This window comes from Acanthopagrus latus, chromosome 8 (genome assembly GCF_904848185.1).
Source record: "Acanthopagrus latus isolate v.2019 chromosome 8, fAcaLat1.1, whole genome shotgun sequence".
NCBI lineage: Eukaryota > Metazoa > Chordata > Actinopteri > Spariformes > Sparidae > Acanthopagrus > Acanthopagrus latus.
The window spans coordinates 11934362-11957345 of NC_051046.1; the positions used below are offsets into that span (position 1 = coordinate 11934362).

The 22984-nt window shown below is 40.8% G+C and overlaps 2 protein-coding genes across 2 annotated transcripts in view; both read left to right on the top strand.

The window, feature by feature from the left end:
• The first annotated feature begins 9449 nt into the window (after nt 1–9449).
• On the top strand, nt 9450–15115 carry tph1a (tryptophan hydroxylase 1 (tryptophan 5-monooxygenase) a). Its single transcript, XM_037107270.1, has 11 exons — nt 9450–9584; nt 11721–11855; nt 11957–12140; nt 12228–12328; nt 12431–12498; nt 12587–12783; nt 12872–13007; nt 13096–13222; nt 13311–13406; nt 13901–14034; nt 14156–15115. The coding sequence occupies exons 1-11, from the start codon at nt 9495–9497 to the stop codon at nt 14328–14330; spliced, it is 1443 nt and encodes a 480-aa protein (XP_036963165.1). The 5' UTR covers nt 9450–9494; the 3' UTR covers nt 14331–15115.
• Nucleotides 15116–16206: 1091 nt separating this feature from the next.
• LOC119025013 (secretion-regulating guanine nucleotide exchange factor-like) overlaps nt 16207–22984 on the top strand; it is a 37991-nt gene continuing 31213 nt past the window's right edge. Inside the window, exons 1-10 of the mRNA XM_037108287.1 lie at nt 16207–16306; nt 16582–16720; nt 18184–18336; nt 19150–19244; nt 19579–19639; nt 19718–19831; nt 20348–20410; nt 21095–21253; nt 21332–21498; nt 22945–22981. Coding sequence (XP_036964182.1) covers nt 16265–16306; nt 16582–16720; nt 18184–18336; nt 19150–19244; nt 19579–19639; nt 19718–19831; nt 20348–20410; nt 21095–21253; nt 21332–21498; nt 22945–22981 — 1030 coding nt within the window. The 5' untranslated portion in view covers nt 16207–16264. The remainder of the gene's footprint in view (nt 16307–16581; nt 16721–18183; nt 18337–19149; nt 19245–19578; nt 19640–19717; nt 19832–20347; nt 20411–21094; nt 21254–21331; nt 21499–22944; nt 22982–22984) is intronic.

Consider the following 22984-nt stretch of genomic DNA (forward strand, 5'->3'; position numbering starts at 1 on the left):
TCCATCCAACAGCATTTCAGAAGATCTGGACAGAACACATCTCTGTAGAATTTCAGGACATTTCTTCCCTTTGTTGAAACATGTAAATTGACACTGGTAATGCAGATTTTACTGCAATATTGTACATCACAGAATTGTAAATATTTGCTATGTAAGTATAACCTTATTGATGATTATATTGTTAAAGACTACTTTTTTTCTCTCCTCATCAACTTATCACATGCTGCAGGCACATTTCTTCTGTCTGATATTCATCCAGAAATCCAAAAATTAATCTGTAAAAATATCAGTCGTCACTCTAAAATGGCACAGTGGCCTGTCAGTATAGCAATCCTTTAAGCACTAAATACATCTATCACAATATGTAATATCATTTGATCATGCTTTTCTGTACAAGGGAAATATACACTTTCTATATACGAACCACCTGTATTGAGTCGCCCTTCCAAGCATATGAGTAATGGTACTAATGCTGATGACAGCATCAAGTGTTTACCAGAGGGTGACAGTCACTCGGTAACGACAATAAAATTAGATGAAAGGCTAGAGCCTGGCAACAATGAACTCATTTGGTTTCCAAATGCACCATTTCACCCACTCATGGAGAAGAGCAGGACAACCTGCGCATTTCCAGCAAGCCTAACCCTAGCTCCGTGAATATAACAGCTTTTTAATTAAAGCTTGGATTGATATGTAGAACACTCTTTCTAATGGAAATCCCGAGATGGTTCAAGCTCATGCAAGGCAGAGAACATCCTATGGGGAAAAAAACTGTCTTTTTAATCTTGCTGTCTCTCTCTAGACACGAGCTCCATGCACATAGTTGGCTGGCGCCTTGATCTGCGAGTCATGTCGTCTTTGTGTTGTAAATGGCTCGAATGATGTGGACGTAATCATGCTTGGCCTTTCGAGATTGCTTGTGGCGAGTGACTTGCACTTTGCTGGGTGCTCTGCCTTGAGGCCTCACTGCCAGGCGTGTCATGTCACAGAGATCAGACTGAAGCCCAGATGTTTGCTGCTGCCCTGCCAAACTTCATTGTCAGTCTGCCAGTCTTCACAGCGGCTTGATATGATCTGACTCCGTGCACACACCACAGCGAGCTGCTCCACGTGTGGCCAGTGCTTTCTTCACATCAGTGACGCTGAGGCATGTCAGGCCTGTCTGATGCTGATGCCTAGTGTCAGCCACATCTTTTTCTGTTCACCTCTGCCCACACAACTTGCTGTACTTTTAAATGACCCAATGTTTTGCCTTACGATGAAACATGTTCTATTTTTGTGTCACATTTGTGTGAAACTTCACATCCGGCCTTACATAACCTGGTAAAAAATATAAAACTGCTTCTCACACCCATGAAGGTTATACATATTTTGACATATCTGCAAAGGTCAATCAAGGGATGTTGAGGATAATAAACCAATATGCTCTAACCTGTGATGAAGTGAAGTGTCTGACATCATGTCAACATGTTTTTCTTGCCCTGAGCAACACATTTATAGAAACTGTTAAGCCCTTAAAAGGCTGGCTGATCTACAATATGCCCTCTCGAACACGTAAACTGGCTTTGACACTGGTGTAGTACTTGAGCACGGCATAATGAAGGGATGAAAAAATGCGTGTGCAGCGTCACGTTCCCTCTCCTTTGATTCCAAGGCCCGGCCTATTCACAACCACCTGGTCAAGGCGTGTTCATAAAGACACACGACGCTATTGGACGCAATCAAAGCCCCCTTCAGCTCATTTCCTGAGTTCCCTGGCTTTCTATCTCTTGTCAACAGAATCACAAAGAAACTTTCCCCTCGGTGATCCCTGAATATCAAAGACACTGACGTTTCCTGCTCGCAAAAAGTGAAGCGATGACGTTCATGTTTGCCTTAACTGCGTGTTCTGCTTCTTCAACCACCTTATCTGTTTGGATGGTGTAATGATAAATTAGACAGCCAGGATGCCTTAGTTTCTTTTTTTTAAATGATCCCCTTATGCAGGGATAGAAATGTTTTATGCCAACAAGAATGAATTCAAGTTAAATGTTTTTTTTTTTATTTATAGCACATTAAAAACAGCATGAGTTGTCCAAAGGGCTTGACAAAGGTTAAAATAAGGTCAACAGAGCAGACAATATAAGATAATGATTAAAGAATTCAAGATAAAATCCCCATTCAATGTAAAACATAGTGAAACAACCATTATAAGAGCCAATTTACTTTCATCCAAAGAAAAGATGTGAGTCTTGAGTTGTCTCACTAGAGGGTACAGATCTGCTGTGCCGGGGCAGTTTGTTCCAAAATACAGATAATAAAATCCCCCACATTTTGATTGAATTTCAATAATGCTTTACTCTGATAATTGTGACTGTTTCAAGTCAACGATTAATAAGTGTGAAGGTGGCTGCTCAACTAAAAATGGTATTGTGTGTGTTTCAAGTTGGCTTTTATAGATTAATGAAGGTCCTCAGTGGCTCCCTTTTGTTACTAAGAGACTGTAAGCAAAATTCTGTGGTGACAGAGTATTTGTTTTTCTGAACTGCTGTGTTAAAAGTTTTCCTTTCCTATTTTTTTGGATCGTTTTAATAGGCTGTATTGGAGAAATAATGTGGTATTGGGAAACACAATGTTTTTAATTAAAAAATCTTGTGCATCATATTAAAAAAAAGCTCTCTAGACGGACAACTAATCTATCATCGCAGCACAGTGATAAATCTTTCCGGATTGATACTTTCAGTGACCCTTTTTAAATCTACATCATTTCATTTTTTTTTTTTTTTTTACATGTTGCGTTACTATTTTGAATGCGGCAGGTGTTTATGGGCCCCGCTCTATCCTGTCCTGTCCTTGTGCACGTTGACGCCTGTCACCAAGTGGAATATGCTGCTGTTTGTTCAGCAATGAAAGAACTGGAGCTAATTAAAGGGATGTGGTCCTGCCGCAGGAAGTGTGCGTAAGCAGACCATTCACTGTTCTGATTAGTTAGTTGTTCAAACAAGGCTCGGGATCAGGTGAAAGACTGGAATTCTATTGATGAAGTGCTTTCAGAAGACCTTGAATTCTCTGGAAATTCAAATACAGCAGGGTGTTAGAATCAGGAGTGGAAAAGGGCGACTGAACAAGCCACTCATGTAGAAATAGATTATATTAGAAAACAGATCTCACAATACTGATTTTTTTTTTGTTATTTATCAATGTAGCTGGACACATCTATTAAAGATAATGTGTGCATTCATTTCAAAGTATGTTTACTCTAATGCGCTCATAGGTTTGGTGCTGAAAATGGATGTATTATATTCAATTGCTCTGTTTTTGATTTTGTTATTCTCTCCCACAAAATCTGAAGTCACCAGGTGATGAGATTAGAAGTAAAATATCAGAGCCAATGTTTGTATATTTATACCATGTTATATTAGTTAATTAGATTTTTATCTTTCACACACGAACAGCCAGTCAACAATCGTCCTTATTTAAAAAAATATCTATTGAATGCTTTTAATATGAATTTACTTGTCAAGCTTTTTTTTCTTTCTGTTTTTGAATGTGTCTTAAACCTTAAATCTTTGGTGTGTTTCCGTTGCAGCTCTAACAAGTTTTATCCCTGTGTTAGGATGTGTAACTGTTACCTCAGTTAAATAAAAGGAAAAACTATTTAAAGCAACACTACGTGGAAATTGGCATTTTGTGTGATTTGATGCCAACCACAGTTTCTGAGTGCAACATCACCATCTTAAATACAAATCCCAGGTCTGTCACAATTTGCCAGATGTAATGAAGGTGCTAACTAAAAACAAAACATGAAAGCATACAAGTAAACACGTGTGTAATGCTGTGATCTCACCCTCTCACTGACATTACCTGGTGCAGAAACATACTGAATAATGAACAATGTTGCTCTAAATGTGTGATTACTGTAGCGACTCTGAATGTCATTACTGCCCTTGAAGTCTGAAACCTGTGTGACCGGTTGGCATCTATATTTGAACAAGGCCCTGAAACCTCTGACCTCCCTGTGTAAAATGCAATGAGAACATGTATCATTATTGTTGTATTTTAGTATAATTAATACACCAAAATCCCAGTGAGATTTAGAGCAGTTTAAAGTAGGCTACTGCTCATGTTGGGCATGTTTCTAAGTGGCACCATTGCCGAGATTAGCCAGAGCGGTGGCGTGCAGCTTGATGCTCAGACACTGTGAGTAAATCCCTCTGATTGAAGTGAACAGAACTGGGACAGACTGGTCATGGTGCAGCTCACGCGCTCAGACATGTCTGGAACCCAACATCTACCCTTCACCAAATCTCCAGAGAGTCATCAGGAAATTTGCACTTAAGCAGTGATCAAGACCAAATGTAATTTATTTCTTACCGTCCTTCAGTAGCCATTTCATACCTGGTGACCTCAAAGCTGGACATGAGTGTCATGAACGAAATGTGTGAATGCATTGTGTTTTCTTACTATCTGACGACAGCAGACCATGAAGTGATTCATGAGGAGAGTAGATAGAGTTTAGATGGACTCCTGCTGGTGAGAGAGACTTAAGGATAAGTTTACCCAAAAATTAGAATTTGGTCATTATCTAATCACTCTTGAAGTCAGCTGAAGTCCATAAAGAAAAATCTAGAGCTTCACAGCATTGCTGCACAGCTGTATTGTTTTGAGGCTTCAGGAATTTTTTTTGCCATCTTTGCACCTAAAAAGTCTGCCTGTCTGGTCTTAATGAGTACTGCCCTGTGACACTCACCCCTGTCCTGATTAACTTATCCCAGCCTGGACCCTAACCAGTTTGCTTTCAAAACTGTATCCACTGCCCTCCACCCAGTCTTCATGGAGAGTGAAGAATAAGAAGAGCTACATCACAATGCAATTTTATTTTATTTTTTATTTCAGCCCAGCATTCAGTCAATCTCACCAATGAAGCTTAATGGAAACTTAACACTTTCTGAGTATGACACTCTGCAACTGGATATTGGACTCTCTCACAGATCCCAAGACAGTTTGGATTGGCAGTCACGCCTCCTCTCCGTTAACACTGGAGCACCCCAGGGCTGTGTGCTCAGCCTCCCTCCTGTTCACACTGTACACCCATGACTGCACACTAAACATCAAGAGAACTATTGTGAAGTATGCCATGGGCCACGTTACAAACAACGACAAGAGTTCATATAAGGAGGAAATCAACAATCTTGCAGAGTGGTGCACAGAGAGCAATGTACTGCTCAGCGTCAGCAAAACCAAGGAGCTGATTGTTGATTCAGTTCCATTTGAATTTGCCCAGAACATCACTGGCCTCCATCTACCGAGCAGTCAGTGACACTGGTAAAGTGAGGCATCTGCACAGAGCTCAGCGCTCAAAGGATACTAAAGGACAACACCCACCCCAGCCACAGTCTGGTCACCCTAATCCAGAAGTGTCCGCTGCCATATGACCCGACTACAGAGCAGCCTCTTCCCTCAATTCATCCTCTTCTCCCTATTATATCAAATAGACTTTTAGCTTTTTGTTTCTTTTTCTGTGATGTAGCTAAAAGAGCCTAAAACTAATTTCCATTTAGCAACTCTGAATGAGCCTTGAGTATTTCATCATGTTACCTAGTCCTTGACGCTAATTATGCAGAGACCACTATCCACATAAGGTAAGAGGGTCACCAGGAGAGACAATAAGCCATCTTATTCATGATGCACTCCCTGACCATACCCTGTCAAAGCACTTGATGGCTCACCACATATCAAAGCACAGATGTCGATTACAGCTTGAATGGCAAGGCGCCACGAGCCCCATCACATAATCAATATGAGTCATTACAAACTGTTACATAATTGAATATAATTCAGTGATACTATCAGATTCAGTGTGGTCACATTTTGTCCAGAAATGCAATTTTTGAACGCTGGATTCAGCTTGAAATCTGACATTAAATGACTCTGACATTAAATAACGGAGATCTGATCCAGGCGCTGTCAAGACGTGAGGACATCAAAGTAACAGCGAGGGCATCTGCAGCATTAAAGAGTGGTCTGTGATAAGTAGATTTGGATGTGCTTGATCATGCGATGTAGAAGCCCACCTCAGTGTTCATGAAAAAACAGTTCATTACTGAATCATACACAATACCATGAAGATACCATTCCCTGGGCTTTGTCCTTCCCCTGCCTCTTCTTTCTTCCTAGTAAATGAGCAAGCCACAATACCCATTCTAGGAAAAACAACTTCAGCCTTTTCCCATGTATTAGTCATAGCGTTAACATGCGTATACAGTCCACAATGCTCGCCAGTGCTCTTTGTATTGCTTCAGGCAGCAGCAGCCTGGTTAACTACACGTGACGTTCACAGATGTATGCTGGTGTGAATGGACGGCAGCAGAACTAAAGGGAGAGTTTGCCTGAAAGAAGTCTCCTTTCTATTTTCATTCAAACACATTATTCTCCACTGAATTTCACTGCTGCTGCAGTCTTTTTCTCAGTGACCATAGTAATTCTACAGCTCTGTGCCATTTTACCTTTCTTTCTATATTAACGTTAATAACAATATTATCATGTTCCTGCCTCTCTTGTTTTTCTTTTTCTTCGTAGACCCTTAGCTCTGCAATGATACCTGCTATTTCAGGCTGCAGTTAAAGGGTAGCTCCATCAATTTTACATGTTAAAGTTTGTTTACAGCCTTTTGTGACAACAGCATTCAATCTGAATAATTGCCTCTAGCGATGTTACTCAGTTGCATTGTGGGTAATGCAGGTGCCAGGCTTTGAAAAGGTCTGACTCATTATGGACAGTTTCAAAACAAATGATCAAAATTAATACAGCAGAGCCAAAGATATCATGTTTTTCAATCTGAACATTCCTCTGCCACTGAGTGACATCACAAGAGGCAAATATTCAGATGACATTCAGCTTCCTTTGATGCCACAAAGGCTTTATACTACTTTTTTAACCAATGCAATTGTACACACTCTCATCGGTGGAGTTACCCTTTAAGAATTATATTCACCTTTGATTAATCCATTACTTTGTAGACTGTTTTATCTTTTAATCAATGGCTTAATGTTTAGAACGTCAAAAGAATTTTAAAAAATACACAGCAAACAGAAAAATGGAAAGAGTTTAATTGTTCACATGTTACACTTTACCAAATGTAACATTGGTAAAGTCGTAATGGGTAAAATGAAGATGTACAATGTTTAAGATGACTTCAACTGCACACAGTACTAACTTTTAATTTCTTGTGTTTTGCAGCTGAGGTGGTGTATATTGTGTTTGCATATTGCCTTCTATGGGTGGAGATGATAAGGAGCTTAAGCTAACAGTCAGGTAAACATGTTCACTCATGCTTTGCTGATCTGTGTGGGGCGGGGGGTTCTGTTGCTGCAAAACTTCATGAGCAATGCATACTGGTACATGTAGTCACTGTTGGAGAAGGCTAGTTCGTCTGTTGCTATGAATGGTGCCACATGTGTATAAACGGACTACACTGGAGCCCATGTAATAAGCAGCGAAGAGAGAGCAGATCTGAAATCAATTGCTGGGAAGAGGAAGTCCCCTTCACTGCCTCTGTTGTGTAAAGCATCTGTTCATGTCACGAGTGACACAGGCCAGGACCACCTGAGACAAACAGCATGTGCACCAGCCACATGTATCACCGCATTAGAGCTGTGTGGAGCTGAGCGTGTAGACTCACAGACAAAGACATCCCCCCGTCTTATCTGCGAGGTGACTAAAGCTTAGAGAACAGTGGTGTTATCTATTTAAAGTAATGAGCTCTCACCCTCAGTGCTCCCTCGTCTTGATTCAGCTTGCACCGGCCCCCCAGAAGCCTTTTCACTGATTGTCTTGATCTTATTAAAAGGCTCACAGTGCTAAAGACGGGAAACATGCAGATTATTTATGCTATGTGCACGAGAACCCAGAGGTGCTTACAGTGCAGGCAAATGGATTTAAAAAAAAAGGGGGGCATGTTTGGATCACTAAAGAATGCAGGCAGGTGGGCTCTGCTTGAATCCTCTTAAACCTTGACCCCCTCTTAGTCTCAAGGTGTCAACAAACGAGAAGAATGAACTGCTTGGGCCAACATGAGGTCTGAGTCTAAATTATCAGGTGTGCATACAAACTAAGTGTACTTGATCATAATATAACGGCACATTTTGTAATATTCAGTTTTAATTGTTATATGCCTGCAGATGAACCTCACACATAATAAAATATAACTTGAATGGAACTCAGTAGAGTAACCCTAACCCTAATGCAATTTCAAACTAAACAGCTATGTCAGTAAATCCACCGGTAAATCTACCGATAACAGTAATTTAAGATCACTGAATCTGGGATCTGAATATGCTTTTCATCAGTCATTGTCATCAAAGTTGGTCCCAGGGAAATTAACAAAATTGTCCAAAAATGGGGTCTACTCTGGGAAGAGACCCATTCTCCATCCAAGTTTCATGGAAATCAGTTTAATAGTTTTTTTGTAATCCTGCCAAAAAAACAACCAACCATGCAACCAACCGACCAACCAACCACCCAACCAACTACTGCTGCACTTTTTCAAGCACATATCCACAGGACAAAAGGGACTGGAATAGGGCTGGGTGAAATGGCCCTCATGTTTAAGGCTTTATTGCCATACACAATATATATCTTGATGATTTGAAATCTCCTTGAAAGCCCATCAGTATTGCTAGAGCTGGGCAACAAAATGAAATATTAAAATGATAATTGAATATAAAAGACAACACTAATGTCATATCGCAGTATACAATACATCGGATTAAGCCCTTTATTGCACAGACTAATGTGCTGGTACTACTGAGTCTTCATCAGATTTGAGACATGAGGCAAATACACATATATATAGTCAGCCTAAACCAGGTGTACACTTGTCATTGGGTAATTGGTTGAAGAGGGTTTAAAATCTATTGGGTGCTGAACCCAAGGCCATTCAGGTGCCCCACCTACATAAAACCATGTCAGAAACATGAGAACACCAACCTCTCTTCAGGTTAACACAGTTAAATTACAAGAGGCAAAAGTACAAACAGCCAAGTGAGTATAACGAAGTGTAAGGAAACAGAAATTCACTTCTTTATTTCTGCCAAATGGCTGGACTGCGATCAGAGTGTGAATCCAGGACTCCTCTCTTCAGTGGTGCAGCAGAGTTGTGGACAGACCTGCCAGCTGTGATGATGCCAATGATTAAAATATCTAATAAAATCAGTGTACGCAAGGTATTTTTACTCTCTGTACAATCTGAACGTGTGATTGATCTCATTGAAGCTATTTCAGGCCTTTAGGTGAAACAAAAGGTACCCCCCTTTTTTTTCCCTCCCTGATGACGTCAGCAGTGCTGCTCTTTTTCCATTTGCTGCTGTGGGGGAGATTATTGCCCCCTCCTCTGTCGCCCTGTGGTTAAATAGCAAAGCGCGCTGCCTCTCGGGGTAGTCGGCCCACTTTACATAGCGGAGGTAATTTAGATAAGAACTGCATAAAACAGGCAAACAACCGGGCAGCACTTGAACATGTACTCAAACAAAAACGAAGGACCGCGTAGAGGAAGATCTTTTGACTCCATGAACATTGGCTTCGAAGAGAAATTGCTGAACAATGAGGTAAGAACTTATGCATTAAATCATTTTTTTTAAAAGGAAATAAAATTATTGTTTAAACAACTTTTTTTTCCCCCAGAAGACATGATGTTTGATCCTATTCTTAATTGTTTCACTATGCTTTAAGAGCGTCGCAGAGGCTATAAAACCAAAGAGGTTTTCATGTGTGTGAGAATTTAAGATTTTTTTTCTTCCTTTTTTTTGTGGACAGTGGTGCCGAAGATCGTTCGGGGTCATGTCGGTGAATAAGCCTTCACTTCGTCGTCAGCGCAGATTAATTTAAGCCGTTTTGTTATACTGTAATTTGCGTCAAGGGGTTAAGAGGGTTAAAGTTGGATACCTCCGAAATTCATGTCACGAAAGAGTCTTTTCCCCCCCCCTCGACCGTGTAGCTACATCCTTCATTGATTTCCATAAAAGACAGAAGAGAGAACAGATGAACTGATCCAGCTGCAGTGGTTATGTTTTCTGCACTGGGTGCGCGTAAAAGATAAGCAGGACACAGGGGGACATCGTTGTTTAGAGTTGTGTCCAACGTATAAATGTATATTATGTATTGCGTTTATAGATATAATGTGTACTCGAGCGTCAAGTGCGTGCATTTCATTTTCAAGACTGCAGAAACGCCCGACCAAAAGCGGGCAAACAACAAAAATTCACCAAATATTATTTATATTTGTACGTTCTGCTGCTTTTTCAGGCCTTCTCTGACAAATAATTACAATGCAAAAGTTTATCTAAAAATGAACAAATAGAGCAACAATATTCTGTCTCTCGCAACAAAGACACAATATGAATATCGGTTCAATTGCGCAGTTGTAATAAGGCCTGATGGTACACTGAATCTGTGAAAAAATCACAGTGTAATCACTTTTAAATGTGAATAATGAAAATAAAGGTGAAACTACATACATAAAGCTGACATTACGAAAGGGAAAGCAACTATTCCATGAGGTGGATGTGTGCGTAAAACCAGCCTCAAAAGCTGCGCGCAGCAGCGATTAAACGCTGCCTAATGTCTGATAAGATCCCAACATGCAGGGAGCTAATAATAGGCTTCCCCAATGTCTCAATGGGATTGCAGTAAGGCGATTCTTTGAGACAGAGACAAGTTCATCTTCGTTAAACCGAGACGCAAAGAGTTGACCCCGGAGAGCCTCCTGATCCAATCTCCGTACACGAATGCTTTCAGGGATACTACCGACAAGGGGCCACCGAAAACTGCTCTGCCGCGCTCTCTACACAGTGCTCGAAGGGCGCAATATGGTAACTGAATTTAAATGACTCTTGTGATCAGCCCGCTCCTTCCACAAATTCATTTCAACCAGTAAGCTGTGTAGATATTTTAGCATTTCTGAAATCAAATTTGAGCGTTAAGCCTTTAGGCGTGGCAGTGACTAACTGTAGCTTCTAAATCAGGTGAATGCAATTGCAACTCAAGTGGACGAGGAAAAAAAAAAAAATCGATCAAAACAGATTAGTTGCTCTGTGCTGGAGGCATGTTGGGAGTCCTACTTCTAAAATCTGATGCAGGATTACATCCATTTTCCCCTGGCGTGTGCAGCGCGAACAGCCGTGCGTCAACGTGAGGGCGCTGGCCAGGGTGCTGAAGCGGGACAGGACGGGTCGCTTCTGCCTCCTGTGGGCGCAAATCTCATCTTCTGTCCCTGCATGAACCCAACGCATCTGCATTTCTAGTGGTTGTGGAGAAACAGCCCGTGGTTCCTTTTTCAGGGGGACATTTTTCTGTGACTCTTGCATTCTCACTTGAGAAGATGTTCATTTAGGATGATTGGTAAATCAAGTTGAGCATAAATTATTATTATTATTATTTTTTTTTTAAATCAAACACTGCTTGTATGTCGAAGGGTTAGCACAGAACTAGGAGGGTTTTTTTTCACACAACTGACAGCTTTAGCTTAACTGAATGTTAGTTTAATTCTCTTGCTATAGTTAAAAAAAAAAAGGTGTACTTTATATATGTGCATTTTAAAAAAAATGTTCCTAAAAGCTGAATATCTCCTCCTATGACTGTAAAAGAAGGAGACACTGCTGGTTGTTGAACAGTGATGATTTCTCACTGTTGCACAATTCAAATCTCTAAAATCTGTCCCACCTTTTTGTTGTTGTTTTTTTCAGATAAACAAATCGACCTTCACAAAAATTGAAGAAAACTCTGAAAAGAACAACACGTCGGAGAAAGGCAGAGCAACAATCATCTTCTCCCTCAAGAATGAAGTGGGAGGATTAGTAAAGGCGCTCAGACTCTTCCAAGTAAGTCATTGTACTCTTGGTTCCTTATCCGTTCTTGTATATATCTTGATTAATCTCTTCCAGTAATTTACTCACTTTTGATAAAAACATGTCTCTTGCAGGAAAACCACGTCAACCTTGTCCACATAGAGTCGAGAAAATCCAAACGACGCAACTCTGAGTTTGAAATCTTCGTGGACTGCGACAGCAACCACGAACAGCTGAATGAGATAATCCACCTGCTCCGAAAGCATGTGAACGTGGTGGACATGGACCCTCCAGATAACTCCTGTCTACACGAGGAAGGTAAGTGTAGTCCTGCAGACACTGTGTTACAAATACAGTAAATATCAACAGTAATTTAAAAACCAGTTTTTGCTTCTCTCCTCTCAGATATGTATGACGTTCCTTGGTTCCCAAAGAAGATTTCAGACTTGGACAAATGTGCTAACCGTGTCCTGATGTACGGCTCTGAGTTGGATGCGGATCATCCGGTATGAGGGCACAAAATCAGCCTCCAGGCTTAAAAAAAAAAAAAGAAGCCAAATCCCTTGAATTGAATCATTCTCATGTCCTTCTGTGTTTCTCTTTATCAGGGTTTCAAGGACAACGTCTACCGGAAAAGGCGAAAGTACTTTGCTGATCTTGCCATGGCCTTCAAACAGTGAGTTTTCTTCTATATCCTGATGGTTGCTCTTGAAATCTGGCGAGTTGCTTCTTGATACTTAGAGAACTATTGTCTCTTGTTGCAGTGGGGATCCGATCCCTCGCATCGAGTTCACAGAGGAGGAAGTGAAGACTTGGGGAGTCGTGTACAGGGAGCTCAACAAGTTGTACCCAACCCACGCCTGCCGGGAGTACTTGAAGAACCTGCCACTGCTCTCCAAATACTGTGAATTTCGGGAGGACAACATCCCTCAGCTGGAAGATGTCTCACGCTTCCTCAGGGGTAGGTTTTCATTGCTTGATAAAACGTGCTCCTTTTTGAAAATGCATGTTTTCAGCCTTGTAAAAATATTCACTTTTCTTTTTCTCAGAACGCACCGGATTTACCATCAGGCCTGTGGCTGGTTATCTGTCCCCTCGTGACTTCCTTGCCGGTTTGGCCTTCCGTGTTTTCCACTGTACCCAGTACGTGCGGCACAGCTCCGACCCCTTGTACACCCCAGAGCCGTAAGTAATACAGGACTATAATCAGAGAAGCGATGTCAATGCTCACACAGATATTGGTCCTAACATTCTACTATCTGTTACCATTAAGGGACACGTGCCATGAGCTGCTGGGTCACGTCCCTCTGCTGGCCGAGCCCAGCTTCGCCCAGTTTTCTCAGGAGATCGGTCTCGCTTCCCTCGGAGCCTCAGATGACTCCGTTCAGAAACTGGCCACAGTGAGTGACACCTACACGGGCGCAGTTTGATATCCTAATATCTACAATCTAGAAGAATTGAAATGATTGTATCTGTCTTGTGTTACAGTGCTACTTCTTCACCGTGGAGTTTGGCCTATGCAAACAAGAAGGGCAGCTGCGAGCATACGGAGCGGGGCTGCTGTCATCGATCAGTGAGCTTAAGGTAAAAAAAAAAAAAAAAAAACATTTAAAAAGAACCTGAAATAACCTATTCATCCTCCCTCTAACCCACCAGACCTGTTGACATTATCAAATTGAGCAAACAGAAATCTTAAAGGCAGGGCAAGTTTCTTTGTTTAGCCCAATTCAAACACAAGGCAGCTCAAAGTGCTTTACAGGGGCATAAAAATTACACTAAAAGATATGAAAAACATGTAGGATGACATCAAGAAACAAAACATTAAAACAAGTTAAGAAATTAGAATGTATGGGTTAAAATAGGAGAAGTTTAAAAGAGACAAGACTAGAAAATAAAAGTAACAGTGTGGTTCAAAGCCTGAAAATTGCGTCAGTAAAAGAAAGATGTGTGCTAAAGATGTTGGATGAAAGATTTCTCCTCTTGAAACAGCTAAATACAGATTGATTAGCGCTTCATCGAATGATCCAAATATGTTTCTGTAAAATGACTGCAGTGTCTGTTTGGTTTCTCTCTCACAGCATGCGCTCTCTGGCAATGCAAGGATAATGTCTTTCGACCCCAAAGTCACATCCAAGCAAGAATGCATCATCACGACGTTTCAGGATGTCTACTTTGTCTCGGAGAGCTTCGAGGAGGCCAAAGTCAAGATGAGGTGAGCTTGGTCACAGCCATTCGCCATCACAGAGATATCTTTTGCACATATGTTTGAAGATGATCTAAGAAGCGACACTTGTCTTTCCTACGTAAATTAAATGTTATTATGTTCATTTCAGGGAATTTGCCAAGACCATCAAGCGTCCCTTCACGGTGCGATACAACCCTTACACCCAGAGTGTGGACGTGCTAAAAGACACTCCCAGCATCAACAGCGTGGTGGAGGAGCTTCGGCACGAGCTTGACATCGTCGGCGACGCCCTCAGCCGGCTGAACAAGCAGCTGGGCGTCTGACTGCCCAAATTACAGTCAGAGTTGCCCAACTGCAGTCCGTCAATGCTTGCCTAGTCACCCCCCCACCCCGAGCACCACCGTAGAGATGCTGCTTGTGTTTCGCCCCCTCGTCACTACAATGAATGTGCCCTGCTTCTGGCAAAATGCCCCGGCGTCCCCACTGCATGGTGTATGGCTTATACGATTCACAGAGGCGCATTAGGTGTGTTTAACCACTGATATCAGTATATTGCACAAACCCAGAAAAGCTGCTTAACCTGAGATATTGTCTTCTGTACCGCAAAAAGATTCCCAGCTGTTAAAAAAACACAGATGTGGTTTCCTGATCCTCTTGTTGACTCTGCTGTGGTGTTTTCTCATGTGATTTTTTTTTTTTTTTTTTTTGTATTTCATTTAATTATCTTTCTTCACATTAAATCTTCCTCACTTCAGTGATATGTATAAAATGTACCTTATTTGTATTCTTTTGGTGTATGTATCATGTTCCTTTTATGTGCTGTTAAGGGAAATTATGAAAGTGAAAACTAGAATTTTAAGGATGTTTTCATGGCTGATTACGACGGACTCATGTACCCTGACCCATTTTATTTTACCGTGATGATTTTGAATACCTCCTCTTGAAGTGAATAAAATTGTAGTACTCCTTAAATCAAATCATTATTTTTCTACTGTAAAGAGATATAGACAATGAGTAGGCTCTGTATCAAACTACTGAAAATAAAATAAAATGTTTATTGTGTCTGCACAGTGTGTCAAATGGTGTGTAACCTGTTGATTCATTACTTTTTCACACAAACACAAACCAGATACAGATATTTAGAGTCCAAACGAGATGCTCAGACAAGCGGTCTTGTATTTTACTGTGATGAGGAGTCACAAATAAAACGCTGTTACACTTTATTTGTTGCACAGATTAAATAAATCATATATAAATGATAAGTGAAAAGCTTGTTGGTGGTTTTTGTTACATTTGGACATAGCCAGGCTGACAGTCTCCCTGTTTTCAACATTTATGCTAAGCTAACCATCAGCTAACTATATTCTAAGTGCCATATCATTGGCGACTGGACTTGTTTCAGAGAAAGAAAAAAAACAAACTGCAGGTTGGATTCCATTTATTCATGTGTGGACAGAGCTCCAGATTCTCCTCGGCACCGAGAGACACTAATCTTCTACTGCCACCTGCTGATAGATCTTAATTTTGCTTCAGTTGAAAAAAAAAAAGGCAAACCCAACTGACATTATGTGTGGCATGACACATAGGCCTCCTCTTCAGTTTTTGATAATTTGACGTTTTAAGGTCTCTACAGAACCACAACTGCCATCTTTACCACAGGTTGCCTGGTAATTATTGGCTGTAAGAAGGGAGCAAAATTGGGGGTTTTTTTGTTTGTTTTTTTGTAAACCTTTTAAAAAATGTCAAATGGTATCCCTGCTTGTAAAAAAAAAAAAAAAAAAAAGCATAGACCCGCATGATATCCATGATGGATTATGCTAGTCTATGCTGGTTAGTGCTGGTTTGGTGCTGGTTTAGCTGTTTAGCTGGTGGACCAGCATGATCAAGCTGGTCCACCAGCAAAGATCCATTATCTATGCTTCAGTATTTCAATAGTTTCCATAGTCATGTGACCCAGTCAATCTAAAACAATGCCGAATTGTATTACTTAATGGGACAAATAAGGCACAGCTCTTTTTATTGGATTTTATTGTTTCTGTGAGGCGAGCTGACCATCCAAAACGTTCAAATTGCTCTGCTCAACGTGGCGGAAAAGGCAGACGCAAGTGCAAACAAATAAATAAATAAAAATGATCTTTTCTTGTTTTGTGCTCAAAATATCCCAATCTCAAGCTGAAAAAAATGAACAGAGCCGTTCGTTGTGTGCTTCACGACAGTGTCGTAAACTCGGCTGGACACATTGGCAACTACGTGCTCCATGGAAACGAGCTCGCCGCAGGAGTTTTGTTTACAGTCTTGGGTGAGTTGTTGTCTTCGCCATTAAAGTGTTGAAAGTTGTTAATTTCTGGCTGTGAAGCTCTAATTGTCTCAAAGGCATTCAATTCATTGGCAGAGTGACAGCAGACTGTCGAACGATAATGTAACACTTTGGCTAACGTTAGCTCAACAGTTAACGAAGTAGCGTTAGCTCAAACGGAAAACAAGCAGCCGTCAAGTTTGAGTTAACGTTGAACTCAGCGATTATCTCGGTTGGTTCTGTTGGGTGTTAGTAAAACTAATGTCCATGTCTGCCAGGGAGCCAACAGCTACGGGCAGCTGGGGCAGGGACATGTAGAGGACCAGTCAGATCCCCGGCTGTCTAACACCGCTCCTCTGCAGAACAAGGCAGTGCGGGCTGTCAGCGGCGGCGGGGGTCACTCGGTGATTGTCACCGGTAAGTCAGCGTGTCACCAATCTGCTCCTAAACGGTAGCTTTTCTTCTAAAAACAAACCTCTGACCGTCCGACTGATGACATGTGATGCACTGTGAGCAAAGTCTGAACAAAAAAAGGTTATGGGGCGCTCCCTACTGGACAATAACTAAGTGTCGACCGTAACTTTAACCCGTGTGGATTTGGAGAAGAAATTCAGACTAGATTTTTTAAGGTTTACAATATTATTAAGGCATTAATTTGAACTCATAAATATTTTTTTCCATTACTGAATAAACAAGCTGCTCTCAGAGAAAAATAAAGTCCCAGAACACAGTTTGGAGCTAGAAATGTGTCAGGGTCTGCCAAGCATATAAGCAAATTTAAACAGTTTTGTCCTTTACGATCACATTGTTTATTCAGTCATGAAAACAATCTTGTTTATTTAGTTTGTTCAAGCACAAAAAAAAAAATCAAAAATCAGTTAATCAAAATCTTTTTCCTCTGGGTAAAATATTTCTTCCTCAAAACTACCAAGTGCACCTTTTAAACCACTTAATTGGTTTGTTTGTATTTCCTTGTCATGCCAACCCGTAGCCCATCCCTTTGTGGGATTATAAAACACTTGTGTGAAATTATACAGCAAGAGACATATACTCATCTCTGGAAAAACATACAGCCAAAGAAAAACAATAAACTCTGTAAAAAAAATTTAAAAAAAAAGAGAGAGAAAAAAAGACAGAAACTGCCTACATCAGTTTTTATCCTGATCCTCATCTTGAAGACTAAACTCATTTTAGGAATGTAACAAATGACGGCATGAGACAATATAAAAAGTTCATGTCACCATTATCCTGTCCAATATAATTTATCCCAGTAATCAACAAGATAGTTTAAATGTAGATTTAAATAAAAAATTGCAATAAAAGATACTGAAATCACTATCATTTTTATGCATCACAGATATCTTTTTTTTTGTGAAAAATAAACAAAAGAAGTTAAGTAGTCCTGCGCAAACAAAAGGTGGTAACCCTGATCTGCCTGTTGTTTTTTAGTTTTGAAATCATGATGTCAGTTCATATTTACTAATTTTATTTGTTTTTGTGTAGGATGCAATTTGCAAGCCATGCCCTCAGCCATGGTTACAGGGTTAGACAATCCAAGAAAAGTCAGGAAACCAATACCAGTAAAAATATCTTTACTGTTCTGTCCTTAAAAAAATCACACACCACATGTCAAGGCTACTAAAAACTAATCTTTTGTCTGTTAAAATACATTTATATTTTGGAGTCAGAATGTAGCAGTTAATTAATGTTTTTTTTTAATCTGATCTCCCCTCAGTCGCCATGTATCTGTCTAATTTAAATGTTTGTGTCTGAATGGCCATCTCTTGCTTTGTGCATTGTCCATCTTTTGGTTATTTTTGACTTGCCAACAATATAGTACATGATTCCCAAATGTTTGTGGTGTGTTTTGTGTTGAACAGAGAATGGAGAGGTATTTGTGTGCGGACAGAATGACAGAGGCCAGCTGGGACTTGGCCACAATGCAGACATATCAACTCTTCAGCTCTGCCCCAGCCTGAGTCAGAAGGTCACACAAGTAGCCTGTGGTTGGGATTTTACTCTTCTCCTCGCTGGTAAGCATGATTTCTCACCAGCATGTGATGCTTTGCGTTACATGTCCACCAGTTTCAGAAGGTCAGGATTTATCCAGAGGTGTCTTTCAGGCAGAGATGATGGATAGAACAAGACTACATGTGACTTATGCTTCACGAAAAATCTGTCTGTCACAGCAGCCATGAATTAGATAGAACAGGAGTGTTAAGTCATAAAAACAAATTATTGATACTCATTTATCAGTATGTAATGGGCTATAAGTGCTGAGGAGTATGATCCGTACTATGTACTATGACTCACTATCTACAAAAATCCAACTACATTAGAGTACATTTCCAGTAATTACTAGTTTCCAACTTGTAAACATCATTCATGCCAACATCCAGGTTGTAATTATGACTGGGAGGCTGTGCTTTTTTAAAAGCAGCAATATTTTCGTCGTGGCAATTCTTGTTACAGAAATGTCTGAAAAGCAAAAACTTACAGAACCCTCCATCAACCAGTCATGCAATTTAAGGTAATAGAACACGGTTTATGAATACATTGCAACATTTTCCCTGCATGGTGTTTTTAACCCTCATGCAACCAGCTGTACAATCATGCGAATCATCATACAAAACAGAGTTGTTGTTTTTTTTCCTAAAGCCACATGTTCCACGAGTCTGTAATCTTGCAGAGTTTTCTTGAGGAAGTTTCCCAGAATTCATAGTGCAGTAATGTTAAAATTAAAATGACTGAGGAAGCCTGCACCACCTTCCAACCATCCAAATGTTGAACATTTCAGTGCATTTGTTCATAGAGATATTTAATTTCTTTTCATATCACACTGACAGAATGTGGTCGAGTACTGGCATGTGGCTCCAATGCGTTCGGACAACTTGGTGTTGGTCAAACAGTCACACACTCTGCAGATCTACAGGTTGTTGAGGTGAGCACATGAGCACTGGTATTTTACTTTATTTAGTCCACGCAATATTGGCAGAATACCTGCTAAAGGACTGTGCAAGATGGTATACCGATTTCAAAGGTACAGCGATAAACAGTGGATGTGAAGTCAGAACACAATTAAACACCAGAAGAGTCCACTTCGGTTGAGTCTCATTGTAGACTGAGACGGGTGGCACCAATAAGCGCTTGTTTTATATCTAAACAAAAACACATGCAGCATGTATTATCACACTGCAATAAACTTTAAAAACATTGTAATTAACCAACTTCATCTCTTTCTTTGAAGCTGATGTCATTGTGCTGTTTATTCTCAGAGATTGAGAGAGCCAGTTGTGAGTGTAGCAGCAGGACTCAGACATTCACTAGCTGTAACACGTAAGTTTGCGTCACAAACCTTCTCAGTGCGGTTTCTTTTACAGTCAGTCTACAAACCCTAATTTTCTGGTCCTTCAGACTCAGGGTGTGTGTATCAGTGGGGAAGAGGTCTTTTCAGTCACGCTAAGAGAGCACTGAGTCCACGACCTGTTCCAGCACACCTCAGCTCTATGGTGCCCACTTTGGTACCAGGTGAGTGAAACTGTGTACTGAAAAAGTAGTTGAATGTACTAAAACTTTTATCTATTATGACACAGAACCAATTTAATCCTGAAGCCTCTATATGATCTGCATAGCAAAGGAAATGTCTGTGAGAAGATTAGCTGTTTTATGTAGTTATTCTCAACGCTGGTATGCCAATGTAGATTTGCTTGGGATGAATTGAGGAGTCATACAGCCCAAAGACACAAACTGCAAAACTTTACTTTGTTTCATCATCGTCACATTAGAATTATTAATCATGTATATCCATAAGAAGATAGATTAACGCATCACCATGCACCCTTCTTCTTTCTTTCACTTGCTTCTAAAACCAAATGCACATTTTAGCCTAATCAGGATCTTTAAGATAGGAGGCAATGTTGCTACAACAAAAAATAATTTTCTTTTTAACTGCTTTAAAGAAAACAGCATTTTCAGGCCTTAAATGGCTTACTATGTCTTTGAGTATTGATAAATATAACATGACTTTTCATGTTTATGTTGCAGGTCTGGATCAGAAAACCCCACAATTGGTATCCGCAGGAGCAGTGCACTGCATGTGCCTCACAGGTAAGACCTCAGCATATATGACAACCATTACTATACATTATGAAGGATCTGAATTGGCCTTTTTGTAGAAGCTTGTCAACACAGGAAACAAACAAGACAGCAAATCAACTTAAATAGCCAGCCCGTGGCAAAAAGTGGCTTGATTTTGGATGAAAGCATTCCAGCAAGATATTTGCACCACAAACAATAGGATATGGTTTCCAAACTGGCCACAGTGCCCTTCAAAATGTACTGGAATCTTCTTTTTCTCAAAGAGTTCAAATTTAGTTGAAAAGGGATGCTCTGCACATCTTCCAGCAGCATGCAGCTGAATCAGATGTTTTTGATCGAGGACAGCAAACCTCTAAGGGAGCTAAGGGACTGGAGCAGCCTGTAAAAACAGAACATTTCACAACTACTGTGCTCCATTCATGTGCGCATTTTCACTGAGTGCCTTAAAGTGCAGCAGGCAAAGATAAGAATCATTTAGAAGCAGATATGTAATGCAGTTTGTACAGATCTTTCTCAGAGAGTATTTACTTTCATGATGAACCAGCCAGTTGTTTTCCACTTCATGTTCGTATATCACTCCGGCCTTTCGCCGGTCCTGTAATTAGTTGACCAGCGCCACTCAATTATTGCTCTGCTCTTACGGTTGCTGCCTCTGCTGGATGAAGAGTAATGTCGCTCCTGTCGTGTGTGCAGGAGATGGCAATTTGTTTCTGTGGGGAAGCAACAAGCATGGCCAGCTGACCGCCACAGAGCCGTTCCTGTCCTCTCCCACTCCTGTGAAGCACTCGCTGCTCGGTGGAGAGAAAGTCATCCGTGTGTGGAGCGGCTGGACACACATTGTAGCTCAGACAGGTGAGACATATTGACACGTTTGTCCAAGGATTTAAGAGTACAGTTGTAATATCTAAATAAAGTGATTATCCATATCAGAGACTGGGAGAGTGTTCACATGGGGCAGAGGAGATTATGGACAGCTTGGCCGACAAATCCTGATGAAGCAGCACCCAGATCGGCAGTCAGCAGGTCATTCAGCTGGAGGTGGAAACCAGGAGTCTTGCACCCCTGCAGAGGTTGAAGTGCTCCATGGAGTGACACACGTAAGACTTGTCATTGTTTGATATTGTTTAATTGACATGCTTAGAAGGCAATTCAAAACAGGTATATAAGTGTTTGAGATTAAATGTTATTAGTATTACCTTATTGATTCTTATTTTTGTGGTTGTCAGATTCATATTTTCGCAGCTACTGTCTGCGTGAGTCCAGCAGGAGGCAGCAAACAACCACAAATAAAGGGAATCTGTAGCTGAAGGGTTGTTTTGTTTGAGATGAAACACAGAGCCTCTGAATGAGAGCCAGGCCTGCTAAGCTCAGGTTCTTAATGATTTGCATCTCTTCATCTCTCTGTAAAGTGCACACATGTTCCCAAAGGACCACTTACACTTAGTGAAAGCAGAGCTCTCTTCTCCCACAAGGCCAGTTATGTTTGAGCTTCACGGGATTGCAGCAGTTAACCCATATTGTAAAAGGCAGCTGTATGGCCAGTGATCGTTGCCGTTAAAGTGGATGTCAGGGACGTGCAAGGGCAATCTCTGGATCACGGGGCCCAGATCGTTGCAGCAGTGCCGGCATATGTCAAGGTGCAGTCACCTTGTGTGTGTGTGTGTGTGTGTGTGTGTGTGTGTAAAGCTAAAGGCAAGATGGATTAGCTGAGTGGACTATGAATCTCTCAGCCCAGCCTACCATGTTGATCCTCCTCACACTGTACATACACACCCCCAGAGTCAATATTTAGTAAACTGTCACACTTTTATGAGGCCTATGAACATTACTGGAGTAACAAATTACAACCTGTCAGTGGTTCAGGCATCATTGGATGTGTTCCTATTCATGGTTTGTGGCTGCTGTATGCTTTATTAAAGGCATCGCTTTATCAGAGCAGTTCAAATTGTATTAGTGAGGACATATATACACAATTAAATGACTTTTATTGCTAGTAAAGCTTTAGCGATCGAAACTGGTATTTAGAAAGCTCTGTCTTATGATTTCACTCTTTCAGGATCTGAATTTAAATGTGTTCCGTCAATTTTTGTCACGGCTCTGAAGAGGAAAAACTGCTGACCTAAACCTTGTAATGGCCTTTTTTCTGCAAAGGCAGGCACACGTAGCCATCCTGACACATTTGCATTAACTGCCCCGGACAGCTCAGCAGTGCGCTCTAGCTTTTATGAATGAGCTGCTACAGTTTTTCCTGCTCTACTTTCCAATGAAACACTTTGAAGCAAGGGAGCATCTAATGTATTTACAGAAGTGATCGTCACTAATGCTATTTGCGCTGGGTGCACTCGTGTTGCATGCAGTTGTGAATAAAAGTTGGATGACTACATGTTGACACATGGCATTTTATTTCAGTTTCAGAGCAGGTTTGGTTACAAAGCATCTCAGTATCCATGCTGGCAGAACAATTCTTGGATTTTACAGTCTTAACATTGGCTGTTTGCCTTCGACATGCATTTTAATCACCTTTCAAATCTTTTCCTCCACAGGTTGCATGTGGATCTGAACATAACCTCGCCATTGTAGGTG

Coding starts and splice junctions, on each gene's coding strand:
- tph1a (XM_037107270.1), top strand. CDS start 9,495: ATGTACTCAAACAAAAACGAAGGACCGCGTAGAGGAAGATCTTTTGAC. Junction 12,329..12,430: donor AGTTGGATGCGGATCATCCG/GTATGAGGGCAC, acceptor TCTCTTTATCAG/GGTTTCAAGGACAACGTCTA. Junction 12,499..12,586: donor CTTGCCATGGCCTTCAAACA/GTGAGTTTTCTT, acceptor CTCTTGTTGCAG/TGGGGATCCGATCCCTCGCA.